The 18688-nt window shown below is 43.6% G+C and overlaps 1 protein-coding gene across 1 annotated transcript; it reads right to left on the bottom strand.

Annotated features, from left to right (window-relative positions):
* Positions 1 to 412: 412 nt before the first annotated feature.
* LOC139543738 (protein lin-54 homolog) lies at positions 413 to 17523 on the bottom strand. The gene is made up of 17 exons (XM_071350110.1): positions 17181 to 17523; positions 14172 to 14945; positions 13314 to 13425; positions 12972 to 13084; positions 12713 to 12841; positions 11850 to 12042; positions 11589 to 11662; positions 11238 to 11426; positions 11064 to 11155; positions 9935 to 10006; positions 9684 to 9786; positions 9335 to 9472; positions 7767 to 7969; positions 1763 to 5559; positions 1414 to 1467; positions 997 to 1171; positions 413 to 558 (listed from the first exon to the last, which is right to left on the bottom strand). The coding sequence occupies exons 2-14, from the start codon at positions 14910 to 14912 to the stop codon at positions 5364 to 5366; spliced, it is 2355 nt and encodes a 784-aa protein (XP_071206211.1). The 5' UTR covers positions 14913 to 14945; positions 17181 to 17523; the 3' UTR covers positions 413 to 558; positions 997 to 1171; positions 1414 to 1467; positions 1763 to 5363.
* Between the last annotated feature and the right edge of the window lie 1165 nt (positions 17524 to 18688).

Below are 18688 nucleotides of genomic sequence, written 5' to 3'. Positions count from 1 at the left end.
AGCGAACACATATTGGTAATAATTCACTTCTTACGGCAGAGGGAGTGCACCCTCTGCCGTAAGTGTCAACACCATTATAGGATTTACATTTGAAAACCCATTCCATCTTGTTGCATCAGACAAAATGTCAACCGCTGAATAAAGTGAGTAAATCCCTCAGTATCATTGTAAGTGAAACCTAATTTCCTCTCATTGCACAGTATTGGGTATCCAAGCTTTGGTCCTAACCACTCAACTTCATGCTACCACGGTTTAGCTATTCTAGTAAAACAACCAGGTTAATCAATTTCCCTACATGCATTTCAATTGAGTTTGTGCAACCTTCACATGTCATTTCAATGTTCTATTGCCAAGACAGCACTATGTGAGACACTACACACATTTCTGAAATGATCAGTCATTCAAATTAACATAGGGTATTTCCACAAAACATTTATTGGAATTGGACATGGGATAGTAAATGCTTATATCAATTTGTGCTGCAATTTCACAAGGTGCCATCTTTGAATTTCACCATGGAAAACATGAGACCTTCTAGGGCACTCTTCTTGCTGAAGCCTGGGGGGAAACAGAAACTCATGGTTAGTGTGAATAGTGATATGTCCTTTCCCAGCCATTTTAAAACATGCCTGCATACTAAATAACAATTACACAATAACCTGGCCATATAACTGAAACATTGAAGACACTACCCTCATTCAAGGTCAATAATAAAAAATTTCCCCCAGGCTTGGAAGACGAGGTCAGATTGGTAGTAATCATTAAAACAGCCTGCACGCATATCCATATTAAAATCTACCCTATAGGATTGCCTGCATCATACTTATGCAATAAGGCACAAGGGGGTGTGGTATATGGCCAATATACCATGTGCTTGGATACAGCCATCGCTGGTATATTGGCCATATCTCACAAACCCACGAGGTGCCTTATTGCTATTATAAACTGGTTACCAATGCAATTAGAGCAGTAAAAATAAAATAAAAATTGGTATACCTTCTGATATACCACGGTTGTCAGCCAATACCCACAGAGTGAGCTGTTGCACAGCACTGAAGAAATAAAGAGCCTCTCCATGGTTGCTATGACCCATGCAGGCCTCCATGTTGCACCAGGGAAAAATACTGAACTCCTGGTCCAAGTCACATCCTTTCCACCACCCCACAGTATTCTGTTGGATCAGCACCAAAATGTAAGCTTAAAATACAGTACAATCAAAGCTAGTCAAAATAATACCAATTATAGGCTAATGCACATCCTCATATTAATGTAATAATAATCACTTTGGTTCATGATGTGAACAGCAGATACAGATTTGAATCATAGGACAAGGAAATGGTCTCAGTTGGACTCCATGAATTCCTCAAGCAATTTAAAATTACTGTTCAGAATTATAGTTGTTTGACATCTTACCATGTGTCCTGTATCAGTTTGTCATCCATCCTGCAACATTGCATCCGAAAGACACTAAAAAAGGCAACAAATTGATACATTGTTACAACATTGAGTCAAGCTACAGACCACGTGCACAGACTAGACTTACACAATTTTAAGCTAGTTACGAGTCCTCATAGTTGTAAAAAAATATGTAATCACAGAGGTTCATGATGTGAACAGCAAAGATTTAAATCATCGGACAAGGGATAATAATCTCTGATATTGATAGCCAATAGTTAACACTGGCTAAAGATAGCAAGCTACTAACTATCGGCATATGTTAGCAGTAGCTAGGTATGCTATTAGAGGACTGAAGACAACTTACTGCAAGATCTGCATCAAATATCCAGTCATCATCTCGCCAACAAATGACGAAGTCGTTTCTTTATCAAAACATTCTTCAATATAATCATTTTTTTTGCATCGATGTCACACGACTTGCTAGATTTACGCTGTACTATTAACCAAAGTGAAATGACCAGACCTCGTGGTGGTAATTTGCGCACGCCTTTTATGTACACCGCAAAGCAGTGTGGGAAATACAAGAGAAAGGCAGGACTTCAATAAGATGTCTGCTGACAACTTATAAAATAAATATCAAATATGGACATCTATAATAGCGTTACAATTACAAAAGTGTTAATGTATAGGAAGTGTTAATGTATAGGTTTAAATCGCTTGCAAATCAACCTCATTTCACTGTAAAAAAAAAAATAAAAAATGATCTGAAATCAGAAAATAGTGTTATATCAGAGATCTGACACAATATCCAACAGGCTTATGCATTTGTTTGTAAAATATTAATGCAATTTAGTGTACCAATTGAGAAAGAAATTCATACTTAAATGTATAAATTTAATTTGCTTCGTACTCCGCTTACATTACAGTCAACATCTTACATACGCTTTACTGAATATAAATCTTTAAATCTGAAAATAAAAAAGTACTTTAATTCTGTGTGATACTGTGTTATAATCATGAGGATAACGTGAGATAAATAATTCTTGACAGAAAGATGTTTACAAGAACGGTGACAAAAACAAAAAAACTTTTTTTTTTTTAAGAACTTGATTTCACCTAGAAAGTAATACAGGTAATGGTCACGTAACATATACAATCAACCAACCGGAATACAGAGGAGTACTACAGATCCATTGCACATGGTCTTTGAAACATGGAGGTGCAGATTTACACAGTTTAGTACAGACTCCCTCAGAAAAAAAAAAAGCCTGTTATTGCAAACATTTTAAGGTCCATTGTTTTGTTTAGTGTACATTTATTACTACCAAGTTTCATGGGTTAGGTTAAGTTTCTCCTGAAATATCTAGATTTGTTAGAAACTTTTCTGTTCTCCAACAGAGCACAATTTAGCAGTTTAGCTTGATTGCTATTGATTGATTAATTCTGTTAAATGTCTCACTTCGTGAGAAGACAATCTAAAACAAATTATTCCCTAATTTTCACCATCAGATTGACGTAGTGAGTTTAGCACCATCACAGGGTTCTGGTTGTGCTCCTCTATTGGAAGCCCTTTGAAAATGTCCCACTTTGTGGGATGACAACGGATACTAGGGGTGTATTCAATGAGGTGAGACAAACGTTGCAGATAGACATGCAAAACAGAACATACAATTCCAATCCTCTACCTAAAATACCATTGTATCGTTTTTCTACACGATCCATTTCTATCTGAACGTTCTGTAACATTGCACCCTCCTGAACAGGCATGAGAAATGTTCATTTTCTCATATGAATAAAGCTATTTGGGATGCATCATGTCACTCAAACACACAGACCAATTGTTGATGCTGCTGTACAGCAATTTTGTAATACTTCAGCATCCAGCAAGGTCACCCATGCAATAAACAACGTTTTCAGTGCATAGGGATGATTACAACTTTGAAAAGCATGTGTGATGGTGTATAACATGGTCTTACTCAAGCTCTTATGGTGAAAAACATGACACACACAAAGGTCCTCTGTTTGGACAAGGGTCATTTGTCAAACGCCTGCTTGGAGGTTTTTTCTTCTTTTTTTTTTTTCTTTTTTTTAAACGTGTGTCTTCAATAACATTGCAGGAAAGAACAATAGACAGACAACGTAGTAAAAGTCCTTCAATGCCCTGAGCAGAGTGGAGAACGTAAGGCAAAGGTATCCTGGGGGGAAATAAGGCTACAATAACTAATAACAGTATTTTTTTAAACACACGGTCCCAATACACTCAACACATATAGAAAGGGATTGGCTTTGTGAGTAGGGAAATAACTGACCCAAAAGGGTCTTAAAAACATCACTTTCTTTATTCAAAACACTACCCAAATGCTGTTGAACACACACACTTGATGAGTAGCATTACAGTGCGACACACAAGAGGACAAATCATGTGTTGCCTGGTAATCCGTGATGACTTAGTAAAGCACAAAGCTACCAAGCAACAGCTTACTGTAGCATAAAGGCACTCTGCAAAGCTAAAATAGTTGCAGTGCTTCGGACATAGTGATACTATGACTAGATTAATTATCCAATCGAACAATCTACCACTGGTTCTTGACGGTTATCCAACGTGTATGTGTGTGCTGTTCTCCATGCGTTTGGAAAGAGGCAAATTGATATTCACAAAGTAGTAAAAAAAAAAAATAGGGGCACCTAGCATCCAATATTAATATTTCCCTAATAAAGTGGACAACTTTCATATCCTGACAATGAATTTAGAGTACCATAAGCACTTTAGTAGCGCAAATAACTTGGATTTGATATTGTGAAACCTTACTCTACCTGAATGTGTCAGAAACAGTACCCCCCTCCCAATTGAACAAACCCCCCATACCAAAATACATACTGTTTAGTTGTTTAAAAAAATGGCAAATGGAATCCTAATCTGTGATAAAAGTCAGTGGGAATTTGTTAATTGTTCCTAGATATTTTGCGAAGCTCTGAGCACAAGCTGAAACAGAGGTTGAAGAAAATAAATAGTGGGTAACATGAGCATATCTTGCTAGTTACTGTAGAGCCAGTTACTGTAGTTACTGTAGAGAGATGGCCATCATGATTAGAACCTGGGCTACTACCTGTAGAAGGCAGTCAGAATGTAACCCTTCTTTCCTCGTCTGCATCCAGAACCCTCAGAAATGATTAAAACAGAGGGAGAGGGTGAAAAAGAGGGACATATGCAAACAGAGCCATAATAAGATGGAGAAAATAAATGTGATAAAAAAAGATAAAAATGTTAAAAATCCTATTATCTAAAACAACTCCCCTTCACAAAACACAAAAACATTTGTTTGTTCCCCCTTGCACCTCTTTCTCTGGCGAGTCTCTCCCACAATCCTTACTTTTTCACGGAGGCTGGGGGCATGGGGACAGCCCCTTCCTTCAGCCAAGGCTATGCAAAGGCTATTCCCACTAACTGTGAAGGAGAAGCACCAGCTCCAGAGAAATTAATGTCCTCCCAACACTAGATCTATGAGGGTGGGTAAAAGGTAAGCAGTGCTCAGTACTGTCCTTGCCTCCTGGTGCTGGCTGGGTCTAGCTAGCTAACAATTGACGGGACTGTGCACCACTCTCCACCCTATCCAATGCTAGCACTATGGGGATGGGAGAGAAAGCACATGGGCATGGCTAGCAGTAGGTGGCGCAGACAGACAGTCCACTCCTTTCCCAATGCTTTGCCCAGAGGGTGGGCGAGAGAGACGGCGCCCAGGGTCGACTCTCCTCATCTCCCAGACCCACTGCTCATCTCTGAGACTGGGCGGCTAGCTAGCCAGCCCGGGAGGCAGAGAAACCAAGGACCACTACCACTCACCAGTCCTAATGTTTAGCTCTCAAGCTGGGGGAGAGAGGAGGCCACTATTCCCTTCTAGTCTCCCAGCACTAGTTTTCACTGGGCTGGGTGAGAGACATACAGACAGCGAACCCATGGACCTGGCCTAGCAGTTGATGGAGGGACAGTCCGTCTTGCCCGCTGAGCTGATGATCCTCATGAGGCAGCGTCCAAACTCCTCCAGGATCATCCTCTCTGCGGTGGCCTGGGGCTGCTGGATCAGCTCTGCCTGCTCAGCCTGCTCCAGCAGACACTCACACGTGGCCTCTGCCACCTCCTTCGTCACAAACGTAAAGGGCATCCTGGTGGAGAGAGGATGAGATCAGCCACTGTTCTACCACAAGATACACAGCATAGAGTGGGAGTACAAAGCAGGATAGGCTGAAGAGGGGGAGGCGAGAGGGGTTGAGTCTACACAGAATACATCTAGAGAGGATGGGTGGAGGAGAGGGGGTGAGAAGTTGCAAAGCTAACAGTAATTTACCAAAGTTACCAGAATCGTCAGTAATTTGGCAAATTAAAAGAAAATCTATAGCAATAACTTTGGTAATTTATACAGGAATAACCCAAAAAAGTATTCATATATAGTATTATTTTCACACACACACACACACACACACACACACACACACACACACACACACACACACACACACATAGTACCAGTCAAAAGTTTGGACACACCTACTCCTTTCAAGGGTTTTTCTTTATTTTTACTATTTTATACATTGTAGAATAATAGTGAAGGCATCAAAACTATGAAATAACACATATGGAATCATGGAGTGACCAAAAATGTGTTAAACATTTCAAAAGATATTTCATATTTGAGATTCTTCAAAGTAGCCACCATTTGCCTTGATGACAGCTTTGTACACTTTTGGAATTCTCTCAACCAGCTTCACCTGGAATGCTTTTCCAACAGTCTTGAAGGAGATCCCACATACGCTGAGCACTTGCTGGCTGCTTTTTCTTCACTCTGTGGTCCAACTCCTCCCAAACAATCTCAATTGGGTTGAGGTTGGGTGATTGTGGAGGCCAAGTCATCTGATGCAGCACTCCATCACTCTCCTTCTTGGTCAAATAGCCCTTACACAGTCTAGAGGTGTGTTTTAGGTCATTGTCCTGTTGAAAAACAAATGATAGTCCCACTAAGCACAAACCAGATGGGATGGCATATCGCTGAACGCTGTGGTAGCCATGCTGGTTAAGTGTGCCTTGAATTCTAAATAAATCACTGACAGTGTCACCAGCAAAGCACCGTCACACCTCCTCCTCTATGCTTCACGGTGGGAACCACACATGCGGAGATCATGCGTTCACCTACTCGGCATCTCACAAAGACACGGAGGTTGGAAGCAAAAATCTCAAATTTGGACTCATCAGACCAAAGGACAGATTTCCACCGGTCTAATGTCCATTGCTCGTGTTTCTTGGCCCAAGCAAGTCTCTTCTTATTGGTGTCCTTTAGTAGTGGTTTCTTTGCAGCAATTCGACCACGAAGGCCTGATACACGCAGTCTCCTCTGAACAGTTGATTTTGAGATGTGTCTGTTACTTGAACTCTGTGAAGCATTTATTTGGGCTGCAATTTCTGAGGCTGGTCATTTAATGAACTTATCAGCAGAGGTAACTCTGGGTCTTCCTTTCTTGTGGCGGTCCTCATGAGAGCCAATTTCATCATAGCACTTGATGGTTTTTACAACTGCGCTTGAAGAAACGTTCAAAGTTCTTGACATTTTCCGGATTGACTAAGCTTCATGTCTTAAAGCAATGATGGACTGTTGTTTCTCTTTGCTTAATTGAGCTGTTCTTGCCATAATATGGACTTCGTATTTGACCAAATAGGGCTATTTTCTGTATACCACCCCTAACTTGTCACAACACAACTGATTGCACTTGAGCCATTTAGGAGGAAAGAAATTCCACAAATAAACATTAACAAGACACACCTGTTAAATTGAAATGCATTCCAGGTGACTACCTCATGAAGCTGGTTGAGAATGCCAATAGTGTGCAAAGCTGTCAAGGCAAAAGGTGGCTAATTTGAAGAATCTCAAATATAAAATATATTTTGATTTGTTTAACACTTTTTTGGTTACTACATGATTCCATGTGTGTTATTTCATAGTTCTGATGTCTTCACTATTATTATACAATGTAGAAAATAGTAAAAACAAAGGAAAAAGACATGGAATGAGTAGATGTGTCCAAACTTCTGACTGGTACTGTACGTAATTATCTTATTTCATATATTTTACATGTGATAAAACTACACAGAGGGCCGGAGACTATTACAGACTATGATAGTCTGAAGTACCAAAAAGGGCCACTAGATGTTTTTCGATATCTTTCAAGGATTTTATGTAATCTAACAAAAATCTGGTAGTTTACTGGTAAACTTAGGAAGTTTCCAGTAAAATACCCTTCCTTTGCAACCCAAGTGAGAAGCGAGAGGGTGAATCTAGGAAGGTGAGGCTGGAGAGAGTGAGTCCAGAGTCAGTCTTTACCTCCCCCCTCCGCTGGTGATGGCCGGGGTGGTCCTTGTGAACAGGTCCGAGATCTGCGACGACAGCTTGGTCTTGGCTGCCGTCTGCTGTTGAACTCTGACCTCAGCTGCGTCGGCCAGGTGCATCAGAGTCTTCCTCTCAGGGCTCTCCTCAAAGTTCTTACAGCCCACACACTTACAGGTAGACGAGCACATGATCTTGGCCTGGCAGAGAGAGAAGAAGAAACAGTAAGGCTGCGTCTCCATGAGGTCAACCAGGGGTGGGGAATCTTACCCCCGAAAACGATGAGCTGAATTAGGTGTGTTACGGCTTGGTTTTACTGCTTGGCTGGAACAAAAGCCATGCGCCCACACCGACAAGTAAGGTCTTCACTCGGGCTGTTACAGTGACCGTGTTATCGCCAGTCACGAGTCGTGACCGCAGTCAAATTCCATGTGACCGTTGAGTCACGATAACCAGGCAACTCCAAGACGCACTGATGCCGCTGATGGTCATTAGTAGCCTACCAAACTTGCTCACGGCCAGTCGCTAATGGTCTGGTACTCAGCACTCCATTATCCAGGCTGTATCATATCCAGCCGTGATTGGGAGTCCCATAGGGCGGCGCACAATTGGCACAGCATCGTCCAGGTTTGGCCGGGGTAGGCTGTCATTGTAAATAAGAATTTGTTCTTAAACTGACTTGCCTAGTTCAATAAAAGGTTAAATAAAAAATCGAATCACTCTGACATCAATGCAAATGCCATCGAAAATCAAACCAAACACTTCATGAGAGCCCTGGCATTCAGAGTTTGAGCGGAATAGGATCACCTGCTGCGCAGGACCTCTGAAACAGGGTTGGAGAGCCCATAGCCTAATGAAACATGTGATCTTATAAGCAGCCATTGCGCAATCGTGTGTGAAAACAGAGTTTTGACTGGCCGCTATTTAAAAGAGGATCCCAGCTTTCTCGTGCTGCTATATTTATGGCTCAATTCTTAAAATGAAGCACATAAATCTGCTTTACAACCACCTGGTATATTAAAAACGTAACCTCCATTTGCAGGTTACGGATTATGTTTTTTTTTGTGGGCAATTCTAAAAGAAAGAAAGAAAGAATAGATTCAATTAAGAATAGTCTGATGGGTGAGAATATTATCAAGTGCTTGTCAAATTGTAAATGAGAGACTGAGGAAGTGTGTGCAGCTTGCGCAAGAAACAGAGCAGAGCGCATGCCTTTCATGTGACCCCCCCCCCCAAAAAAAATGACAACTTCTTAAAATGTATATGTTCTAAAAAGGTCTGCATCAGTGACTTGTAGGCTATGCGTGAAAGCCCGGAGATGCTAAGTGCGTTTATGTTAATTAACGGTCAATTTACTGTGAGACCGGCAGTTATTTGCATGACAGTTAAAGGCTGACAAAATGTCATGACCGCCACAGTACTAGTCTTCACATTATTTCCTAAAGTGATATCAAAAGATTGGACAAGTGAAAGTAAGATGGAATAGAACAGTATAGAATACAACTTTAACGTCCACCCGTAGAAGGACAGGCGTGTTGGTGAGAGAGAGAGAGAAGGAGGCCCACCTCATAACACTCGCAGTAGTTCTTCAGGCATCCTGAGCGTTTACAGTTGCAGCCTTTGCTGTGTCTGCGGTCCGACTCGCCCTCTTTACCTTTACCGATCTTCGGCTTGAATGCCTCCGGGTTACGGTCCAGACACGCCTGGGGGAAATAATACAACCCTTTTAAAACAACTCTTTACACAAGTAGTCAGATACAACCGATGGTTACTTTTAACACAAGACCAAGTGATAACACTAATCAAGGAGTACATTAGCCACGCAAAGCTTTTCTCCACACAAAAACCAAGAGAGATAAGGTGACAGAGTCGAGTCAAATCTGACTTGTCTTGTGGTGGCGGCCCGTTCCTCACCTTGATGGCTTTAGCTCGCTCGGTCTCGTGTTCCAGGTTGTTGAAGCAGTTGGTACAGTTACAGCTCTGACAGAACTCCCCGTTGGCAAAGCAGTCACAGTACCTGCAGAGAGAGCAAGACCACATTCAGAGGTTATGCCCATCTCCATGACATCTACACTCTAAATACAGGACTTTTCTTTTTTTAAAGCAGGAATTCTGTTACACATGAACAGAGTGTGTTGGAGCTCCCTGTAAGTTATAGTACATACAGTTTGAGACACTGAGACTTGTTGCAGTTGCAGGGCTTCCGTGGTCTGGAGGCAGCGTCTGATGTTGATAAACTGTGGGAGGAAGGAATACGCGCATTGATTAGTCAGCGCATTGACTTTATAACAACCTTGTCATAAAAACCTGTCGATGTGCCTTTGAGCAAGGCTCTTAAGCCCGATTTGCTCCAGGGGCGCCGTACTACTGTGGCCGACCCTGTAAAACAACATTTTACTGCACCTATCCAGCGTATGTGACAACAAAACATGAAATACAGTGAGCTCCACAAGTAGTGAAACATTTGTTGTTGTTTTGCCTCTGTACTCCTGCACTTCGGATTTGAAATGATATAATGACTAAATTCTAAGTAAGAATAGAATATGTTTCGAAACACTTCGACACGAATGTGGATGCTACCATGACTACAGATAATCCTGAATAATGAAGAGCGAAAAAGTTACACACACAAATATCATACACCCCCCCCCCCAAAAAAAATATATATGCCAAACTCCCGTTATTGTAATGGTGAGAGGTTAGCATGTCTTGGGGGTATGATCATCATTATTCACGATTCATTCAGGATTATCTGCAATCATGGTAGCATCCACATTCATGTAGAAGTGTTTCGAAACATTATACTCTTATTTCCAATAAAAGTGACTCCAAAATGGCACAATACATTATTTATCATTCATTTCTATTGGGGAAAAAATAAATAAATGGAACACAACCAAAATAAACAGCAAATGCACCCAACAAATTTGTCGAGTCCCCCACTTCATGTAGTCATTGCGTGCTATGAATATGGGATCACAAATACTGAACTTTGTACTACTTTAATGCACATAAGTGAATTTGTTCCAATACTTTGGTCCTATAAAATGAAGGGATTATGTACAAAGCATTGTAATTTTGAAAATAGCCTCAAATTAAAGCTGACAGTGCACTTTAGCCTCATAGTCAGTGTCATTTCACTTTTGGAACTCTGTAAATAAATAAACATTTCAAACATTAAAACAAAGTGCTTGATCGCAAACCGCATTTTTACTGACAAGGACTTCTTTCCAATCAAAGCACAGGTCATATCCAGTTGGAGATTTCCACTGTGTGATGCTTTGCTGTGCTCACCCATTGAGAGGCAGTCTGGCCTGAGTCTGGATGCCTGTAGGGTTGGGGAACCCAGAGCTGCTGGCCAAAGTCACATACGCAGACTGTTGGAGCTGAACGGGAGCGAGAGAGACGTGAGAACACGGACACACACATACATTTAAAATGCCTCCAACACACAACCCAGCCCTATACCTGCGTGACATAATGAGCGGGCAGCACAGCATAGCCCATGTTCCCAGAGCCAGGCGCCAGCACGGTGCCCGGGGGTAGGTTGGTGAGGTTGGGCTGGATCTGGGGCAGCGGCGTGGCGGGCATGATCAACCTCTGCTGGGTCTGGGTTGTCAGCACCTGGCCCGACGACGTCAGGGGCTTGGGCACCACCTGAGAGAGGGGGAGAGTAATGAAGGTTAAATTACACTATATTAATTGAGAGTGCATGTCTGTAGCTGTTGTGGCCAAGTGAATTAATGAGTAAGGGAACAATTCCATCTGTAAGTAACGTGTCTGTGTGTGTGTGTGTGTGTGTGTGTCTGTGTGTTTCACCTGCTTCATGGTCTGTGCTGGGATGATGGGGACAGACATCCTGACTTGGGCTGTGTTGACCACCATGGGCTTGGCTGTGGAAGGAAGAGAGGTCATATGAAATACCAGCACACTATGGTAAATGCTTCTCTATATTATGGCTCTGTTTGGACCTAAAAGACTACCCCTGCCAGTCTCTGTGGATGGTCAATCAATCAATCAATCGTAATTTTACATCAACAGATGTTACAAAGTGCTATGGATGGTGAGTCTGTCTCCTACCGGTCATGGATGAGTTGGTGCAGTGGCTGCCGGCCTGTCCCGTGCTGCTGCCCGTGGTGGCAGTGACCAGCCTGACGTAGTGAAAGCGGCTGCCTGGCACCTGGATCTGCTGCACGTTGGACGAGGTGGACAGGGGGAAGATGGTCTTAAACTGGGGGCCGCCCACCGTCACAGTCTGCACCGGCTTCATGGGCTGTGAGGAGAGGAGAAAAAAAATGGTCAGGGTCAGCAGTAGCATGCCTGATTCAAATTATCAAGGGCTTGGTGATTAACTTGGCGGTCTTGTGGTTAGAGTATTTTTTTTTTTCACCTTTAATTAACCAGGTAGGCCAGTTGAGAACAAGTTCTCATTTACAACTGCGACCTGGCCAAGATAAAGCAAAGCAGTGTGACAAAAAACAACACAAGAGTTACCACATAGGATAAACAAAAAGTACAGTCAATAACACCACAGAAAAACCTATATACAGTGTGTGCAAACGGAGTAAGGAGGTATGGCGATAAATAGGCCGTATTAGCGAGTATCCGCCGTGAGATTGGAAGGTTAGGAGTACGATCCCCGGCCCGAGTCATACCAAAGTTAAGATAGGAAGCAATGCGTCTCCGCTTGGCACTCAGCATTAAGGAGATGGCCCTGCGATAGTGTCCTGTCCAGGGGGAGTAATGGACAGGACACTAGGCTCATGCTCCTATGAGCGGTTCCGGAAGGCTACTTTTTGGTGATTAGTTGGCTAGTTGAATCAGGTGATACAGCGCTTGAATAGAACAAACAAATGTGCAGTCCTGAGGCTGGGGTCCCAGAGGGCCAGAGAAACTGTTAGAGAGGTTAGTTTTACCTATGCGGTAGAATGGCTGGAGACTACCTTGGCTGGAGAGGTGGCTGTAGACTGTTGTACTAGTATCTGCTGTCCCAGGTGGGTCATGTTGAGCGGCAGAGACACTGACTTCTGAGGGGAGTTGGGTACCTGGGAGGCCACCGACACCACTGTCAACTGTTACACAAAAAGAAAACAGTATAGGTTTAGTCATGAAATCCAAACGCAAAATGGGGAAAACCGCAATGGGTCTCTCTCTCCCTCACTCAAAGTGGGGTCAGAGGGATTGAGTGGCAGCATGTCTGACTTTGCTAGGTGACTTGAGGGGGGAGATGGCAATCTTGCTGCTGGAGCTGAGTGTCTCAGAGAGAGTGATGGTCCGCGGGGGGGTCACCGGGCTGCTCGTGGACAGGACTCGACCTGGGAGGTGGGGTTGGGGGAGGGCACAGAATCACAACGATGAGGTCAGAACCAGGGACAGGGATCAAAGTCTACATACATTTCTATGGCTCAAAGCGCTTATGACACAGTTATAACTCAGGCTGTACGTTCAATGATTACACAGCTTATCCCTGAGCGTGTGGCACATTACAAACCAAGCATTCTTTCTATGAAGAGGTCAATGCGACAAACACGTGACGGTGATTACCTGTAATGACATTAGATACTGATGTCTGGGTGGTCAGACCTTTGTTGTTGACAGCTTTAGTGATGATGAACTTGATTGGTCCAGCTGATGACACCTGCGTTTTCTTTGCAATCTGTTGGCAAATACATTCATTGACCTTCACTGTACGAACTCCAGCGAAGAAGAGACCTACACATAAAGCTTCCCAAATCACTAGCAAACCTCCAAAAAGGTAACCCGTGGCTAAATTCATCTCCTCACTACAAAATGTGTACACAGCTGAGCACAGACTAACAGGTCAACAAACAAGTAAACAGGTCAACAAACAAGTAAACAGGTCAACAAACAAGTAAACAAGCCAACAAACAAGTAAACAAGCCAACAAACAAGTAAACAGGTCAACAAACAAGTAAACAAATCAGGCCTCGGGCCTCCCGAGTGGCGCAGCGGTCTAAGGCACTGCATCGCAATCTGTGTCACCACAGTTCCTGGTTCGATCCCAGGCTGTGTCACAGCCGGCCGCGACCCGGGAGACCCATGAGGCGTCGTCCGGGTTAGGGGAGGGTTTGGCCGGCCGGGTTGTCCTTGTCCCATCGCGCTCTAGTGACTCCTGTGGCGGGCCGGGCGCAGTGCACACTTGTCAGGTGTACGGTGTTTCCTCCGACACATTGGTGCGGCTGGATTCCGGGTTAAGCAAGCGTTGTGTCAAGAAGCAGAGCGGCTTGGCAGGGTCGTGTTTCGGAGAACGCACGGCTCTCAACCGTCGCCTCTCCCGAGTCCGTACAGGAGTTGCTGCGATGGAACAAGACTAACTATCAATTGGATATCACGAAATAGGGAGATTTTTTTTGTAATTTTATTAAATGTATCAGGTCTCACCTGAACAGTCTTCAGCTGCTGGGCCTGCAGGGTGGACACCTGACTGACCGCCTGCCCCACCATGACCGGCTTCAGGTCTGTCCTCCCCCCTATCGTCAGCACCTTGAAATGCTGCGGGTGGGCCTTGGCCTCCCCCTGACCTGAGCCAGGCTTGGAGCCCGTGTGGGGCAGCTGCAGCACAATAGACTGGCCTGACTTGCCTATAGCCGTCACCATGAACTTCTGGCCCCCTGGAGTGATAGTGGTAGTGCCTGGGGACCTGGTGGTGTCTGCTCCCGGGAATGAGGCCACCTTATTGAGGATGATCTGGTGGTTGGATGAGAGCTTCTGTAAGCCCCCCGAGGTGACACTGACCCCGCCCGGGCTGGTAGTAGTTTTGAGGGTGGTGGAGGTGAGGGTGGATGCTGTGGCGGGTCGGAGGGTAAGGGGGGAGGATGAAGCTATGGATGGGGTGAGGAGGAGCTGAGTGGCGCAGGTGGTGCTACAGAGGGTGGAGTCTGTGGTGATGGAGGTGGTCTGGGCCTGGGTCCGCTGGGTCGGAGGGGCATCCGAACACAGGCTAACGATCTCTGGGACAGCGAGAACATCTGTTTCCATGGGGATTGGTGCATCGTCGCTGGGCTGTGATTGGCCAGAGGCTGCAGGGGACTCGGCGGGGGGGTCGTCGTCCATGACGATGGCCTCGGTGTCCATTATCTCGTCAGGGAGGAGGATGTTCAGCTCTGGCGACACCACGTCCATGTCTCCAAGTTTACACTCAGCTCAAATCAGTCGCTGGAGGAGACAAAACGGGGAACATTAGAATGTCAGTCCAAATAATTTATTAGAAGCATCAAACACCTTTTCTGGTACTTTCCTTTCATATCAAGGAAAGTACCAGTACAAAAAAAAACTACAGAAATAGCTACAGCAACTTTTGGGATATAGTCAAAACATGCATTTCCAACCAGAGGTTTTTAGATCCTGCTTGGTGCCAATAAGCAATTGATAGGCAACCAAGAACAATTGCAAAAGTATTTTAGATCTAGAAAAAAAAAGTTCAATAAAGTGAGATGCCTAAAACTGAATTACCTTGTTCCAATTTCTGCATATGAACATGTGTTGATGTTTGTGGATGTTGCACACACACTACTGCAACGACACGAGAAGGTGCAAACCCATCACTATTGATTTGAAGGATGTCACTGTCATATACAGCCCAAAACATGTAGTGTGTAACATCAGTAAATATATTAAGATGCATAGATCTGCTATCAATAACGCAAGACTCAAGAGCAAATCCACCAAATAGTTTCAAAGACAGCGGTGAATTTCATAAGATGTGAAAAAGTTGGTACACACATAGGCAATGGAACATCGAGTATCTGACGTTACAGAATTATAAAATCATAAATTATCTGTTTAAATAGCATTAGAAATGTTGGATAGCTTAGTTAAATGCGGTAGTGTAGTCAGCCACCAAGAACAATACCACATTTTGTTTATGTAACGACATTATGACCCGAACTCTTTGATCGCAATACTACATTAAACGCTTACTTTGCAACATAGTCCACCTGATTTCGAACGGTATAAATTTGAATTTAGCTAGCTAGCTAACTAACATGTCATCGATTGTGTGGATAGCTAGTTAGCTAGCTAACGTAGCTAACTTGGCTAGGCCGCTTCGGACATCCAAGAGAATAACAATCTTTGTCCTACCTCCGCCGTACTCCAAATAAGACAGATGGTACACTATACAAGTCGATAAACTACGGGGTATCGATGTTCATCTTCTTAATTTTCTATAAGATATATGTTTGGGGCCTGATTCTTGTTTTCTCAACTAAGCAGCCTGTCAAAACCATCAATTGGTGACAGCAGCAGCACTATGAAAACGACCAGCTAGCTAGCTACGTTTCTATTTTCAGGCCGGGGTTGGATTTCGAAAGATCCGCCATTTTCACCTCGTCATCAGTTAACTAAAGAGATGAGAGGAAGATATAGCAATAGAGATGAACGCCCATGCCATGGATCTTGTTTACCAATGAAGTAATGGTGGTACCGTTTGCAATTGATTATTACCGGGTAGTGCAACACAGTAATTTTAAACGAGTACTCCGGGTTGTCACATAACGTTACAAACCATATGATCTTGTAAATATTTACATGGTACTCTGTGTAGAACTACACGGTGAATAACGACACGAATAATACATCTACATTATTGTCCATTGGTAATCAACTGTGGTGAACTGTTATTTTGTGCTTTGGAAAAAAATATTCAAATGTAAAATAATCCAATGTCATTAGAACAACCCTTTTTACAGTCATTTGTCACAGAACAACACCCCAGAAACCTTGATATAAAAGGGGGATATGACTTTCCTTGGGGGAAAAAGCAACCTTAGAGGAACTAAGCCCGAGGCGAGCATCAGACCATTTGACAGTCAAAGCCCCAGCTGCTTTCAAGCCATTTCACCAGCAGACAGTAGACAGACCAGGAGGGTATTTTTCCGGCTAGCCAAAATTGAATAGACAGGATAACTGCAGTGGCAAACCCCCCTGCAAGCTAAGCCCTAATAACAAGCTGGGCGAGCGAAATCAGAAAATTACTCTCCATTTGTCAGGGTGCTGGAAACAAGCTAGCGGGCTGCATGTGTAATGCATTTTATGTCATTAAATATTAAATCACACAAAGTTAGTCTGAATAATCTTCGTCATTCTCAAACATCAGCAAATGCAGCTATGCAACGTTGATAATAGTCACCTTTATTTGAATGAACGGTAAACAAATGTGTTATAATGTGCCTATGCATGTTTTCTAACTTCCTATCGCTTCTACAACAGCAGTCCTATGCTAAGTTAGCTAGTTAGAATAAGGTATCTTCCTATGCAGCTAGCTAGCTGTCTGCTAACTGGCCAAATGGACATAATCAGCTGTTAGCTAGCAAGCCTGGCCATCAGCTAACTCATTAGCATGTTGGCTAACATTATTTTGCCCCTTTCACACAGCGAATAGATTCTTACGTGGCTTGTTTGTCCCCTCGGTGCAACACCTTTGGTGACACGAAACGTGTTAACGCACACACTCCTTCGCCGTTCCGTACAGGCGGAGCAACATCTCGGTAAAACCCACAGAAACGTAGACGATTGTTCAAAATACCGCGCCTAGCACCATTTCACCCCTACCATCCCATAATAATGTTACGCCCTCCATGACAACCACACCGCGCGTCATCGATAGCGCTACAACAAAGGAGTGCGTTCGTAAATTAACTCTGGCTATCTACTCCTATTCCTGAGCACGCTTGTCAGAGTGTGCCAGAGCGCAGAGTAATGTATGAATTTACGAATGCGCAATACCCGTTGAATATGACGGGTTCAGTAAAATTCGACAAAAAACGTAATTCAATTGCTGCCAGCAGCACATTTACAGTCACCAACGTTATAGGGTGTGTTCGTAAATTCAATATGGCCATCTACTCCGATTTCAGACAACTCTCGTCTGAGTGTGCCAGAGCGCATAATAAAATGCATTTATGAACGCTGAACACCCGTTGAATATAGCCGGTGTCCTTAAACGTCGGCAAAAAAAGTTTAAATTAAATTGTTGCCAGCAGCACAGTTACGGTCACCAACGCTCTGGATAACATCAAAACAGCCTAACCAGCTCTGCTAGGGCTGGTAAAATGGCCACAGTGACGTGTTCTCTCATTTATTTGTGTCTGGAAGTAGCTACTTTAGACAGTTAGCTTGGGTGCTTGGATCACTCGGATCAACCCTACTCCTCTGCCAGAGATTCCAGTGTGCGAAACGCTCTGAATTTAGGAATGTACAATCTTGGCAATGCTGTGCATTTATGAATGCCCAGACTGCACTCTGAGCGCACTCTGTCACTCTATAGTGAATTTACGAACACACCCTCAGCAAGACCGCAAAGTGCACAAAAATAAAATATTTTGGAATATAAAGGAACAAATACGTATTTGGTCACATTTAACCGCTGATGTGACAACATGTAAATATAGTAGTCTTTATGTAATCATTAAATCTCAAACACTGAATTCACTATACCCCCATATTTGACACTGTGGCTCTGGGACCTCTCTTCCCTGTTGGTCTGCCAGGCTTTTTGTACCACACTGTTTCTGTGACAGAGATAGAGAGATGGGCCCAGGGTCGGCCCGCTCATAAGGCATATTGACGAGGACAGATTTTCTGAGCTAAACTGACGAAGACGCACATCCCAAAACACATAAAACCTCACACAATTCTGACCCAAAACAAAAATAATTTATTTCAACCAGTGGCATATGGGCTTTTTAGGTGAGCGCTGATGACGTCCTGTGATAAGCAGTGCCCAATTTAAAGGCAGGGACACAAAAATATTTAGCACGTCTATTCCCAGCGTGCCTCTCCAGGGTGCTGTTGGAGCGACGCATCGCCGCAACGATCCGAGACCCATGGTGCGGCGCACAATTGCCCCCCGTCGTCTGGGTTAGGGGAGGGTTTGGCTGGCAGGGATGTCCTTGCCC

Source organism: Salvelinus alpinus, chromosome 18 (genome assembly GCF_045679555.1).
Source record: "Salvelinus alpinus chromosome 18, SLU_Salpinus.1, whole genome shotgun sequence".
NCBI lineage: Eukaryota > Metazoa > Chordata > Actinopteri > Salmoniformes > Salmonidae > Salvelinus > Salvelinus alpinus.
This window is presented reverse-complemented; position numbering and strand designations above follow the sequence as displayed.

Coding starts and splice junctions, on each gene's coding strand:
- LOC139543738 (XM_071350110.1), bottom strand. CDS start 14,912: ATGGACGTGGTGTCGCCAGAGCTGAACATCCTCCTCCCTGACGAGATA. Junction 11,427..11,588: donor CAGCACAGACCATGAAGCAG/GTGAAACACACA, acceptor CCCCTCTCTCAG/GTGGTGCCCAAGCCCCTGAC. Junction 7,970..9,334: donor ACTACTGCGAGTGTTATGAG/GTGGGCCTCCTT, acceptor TCTCTCTGCCAG/GCCAAGATCATGTGCTCGTC.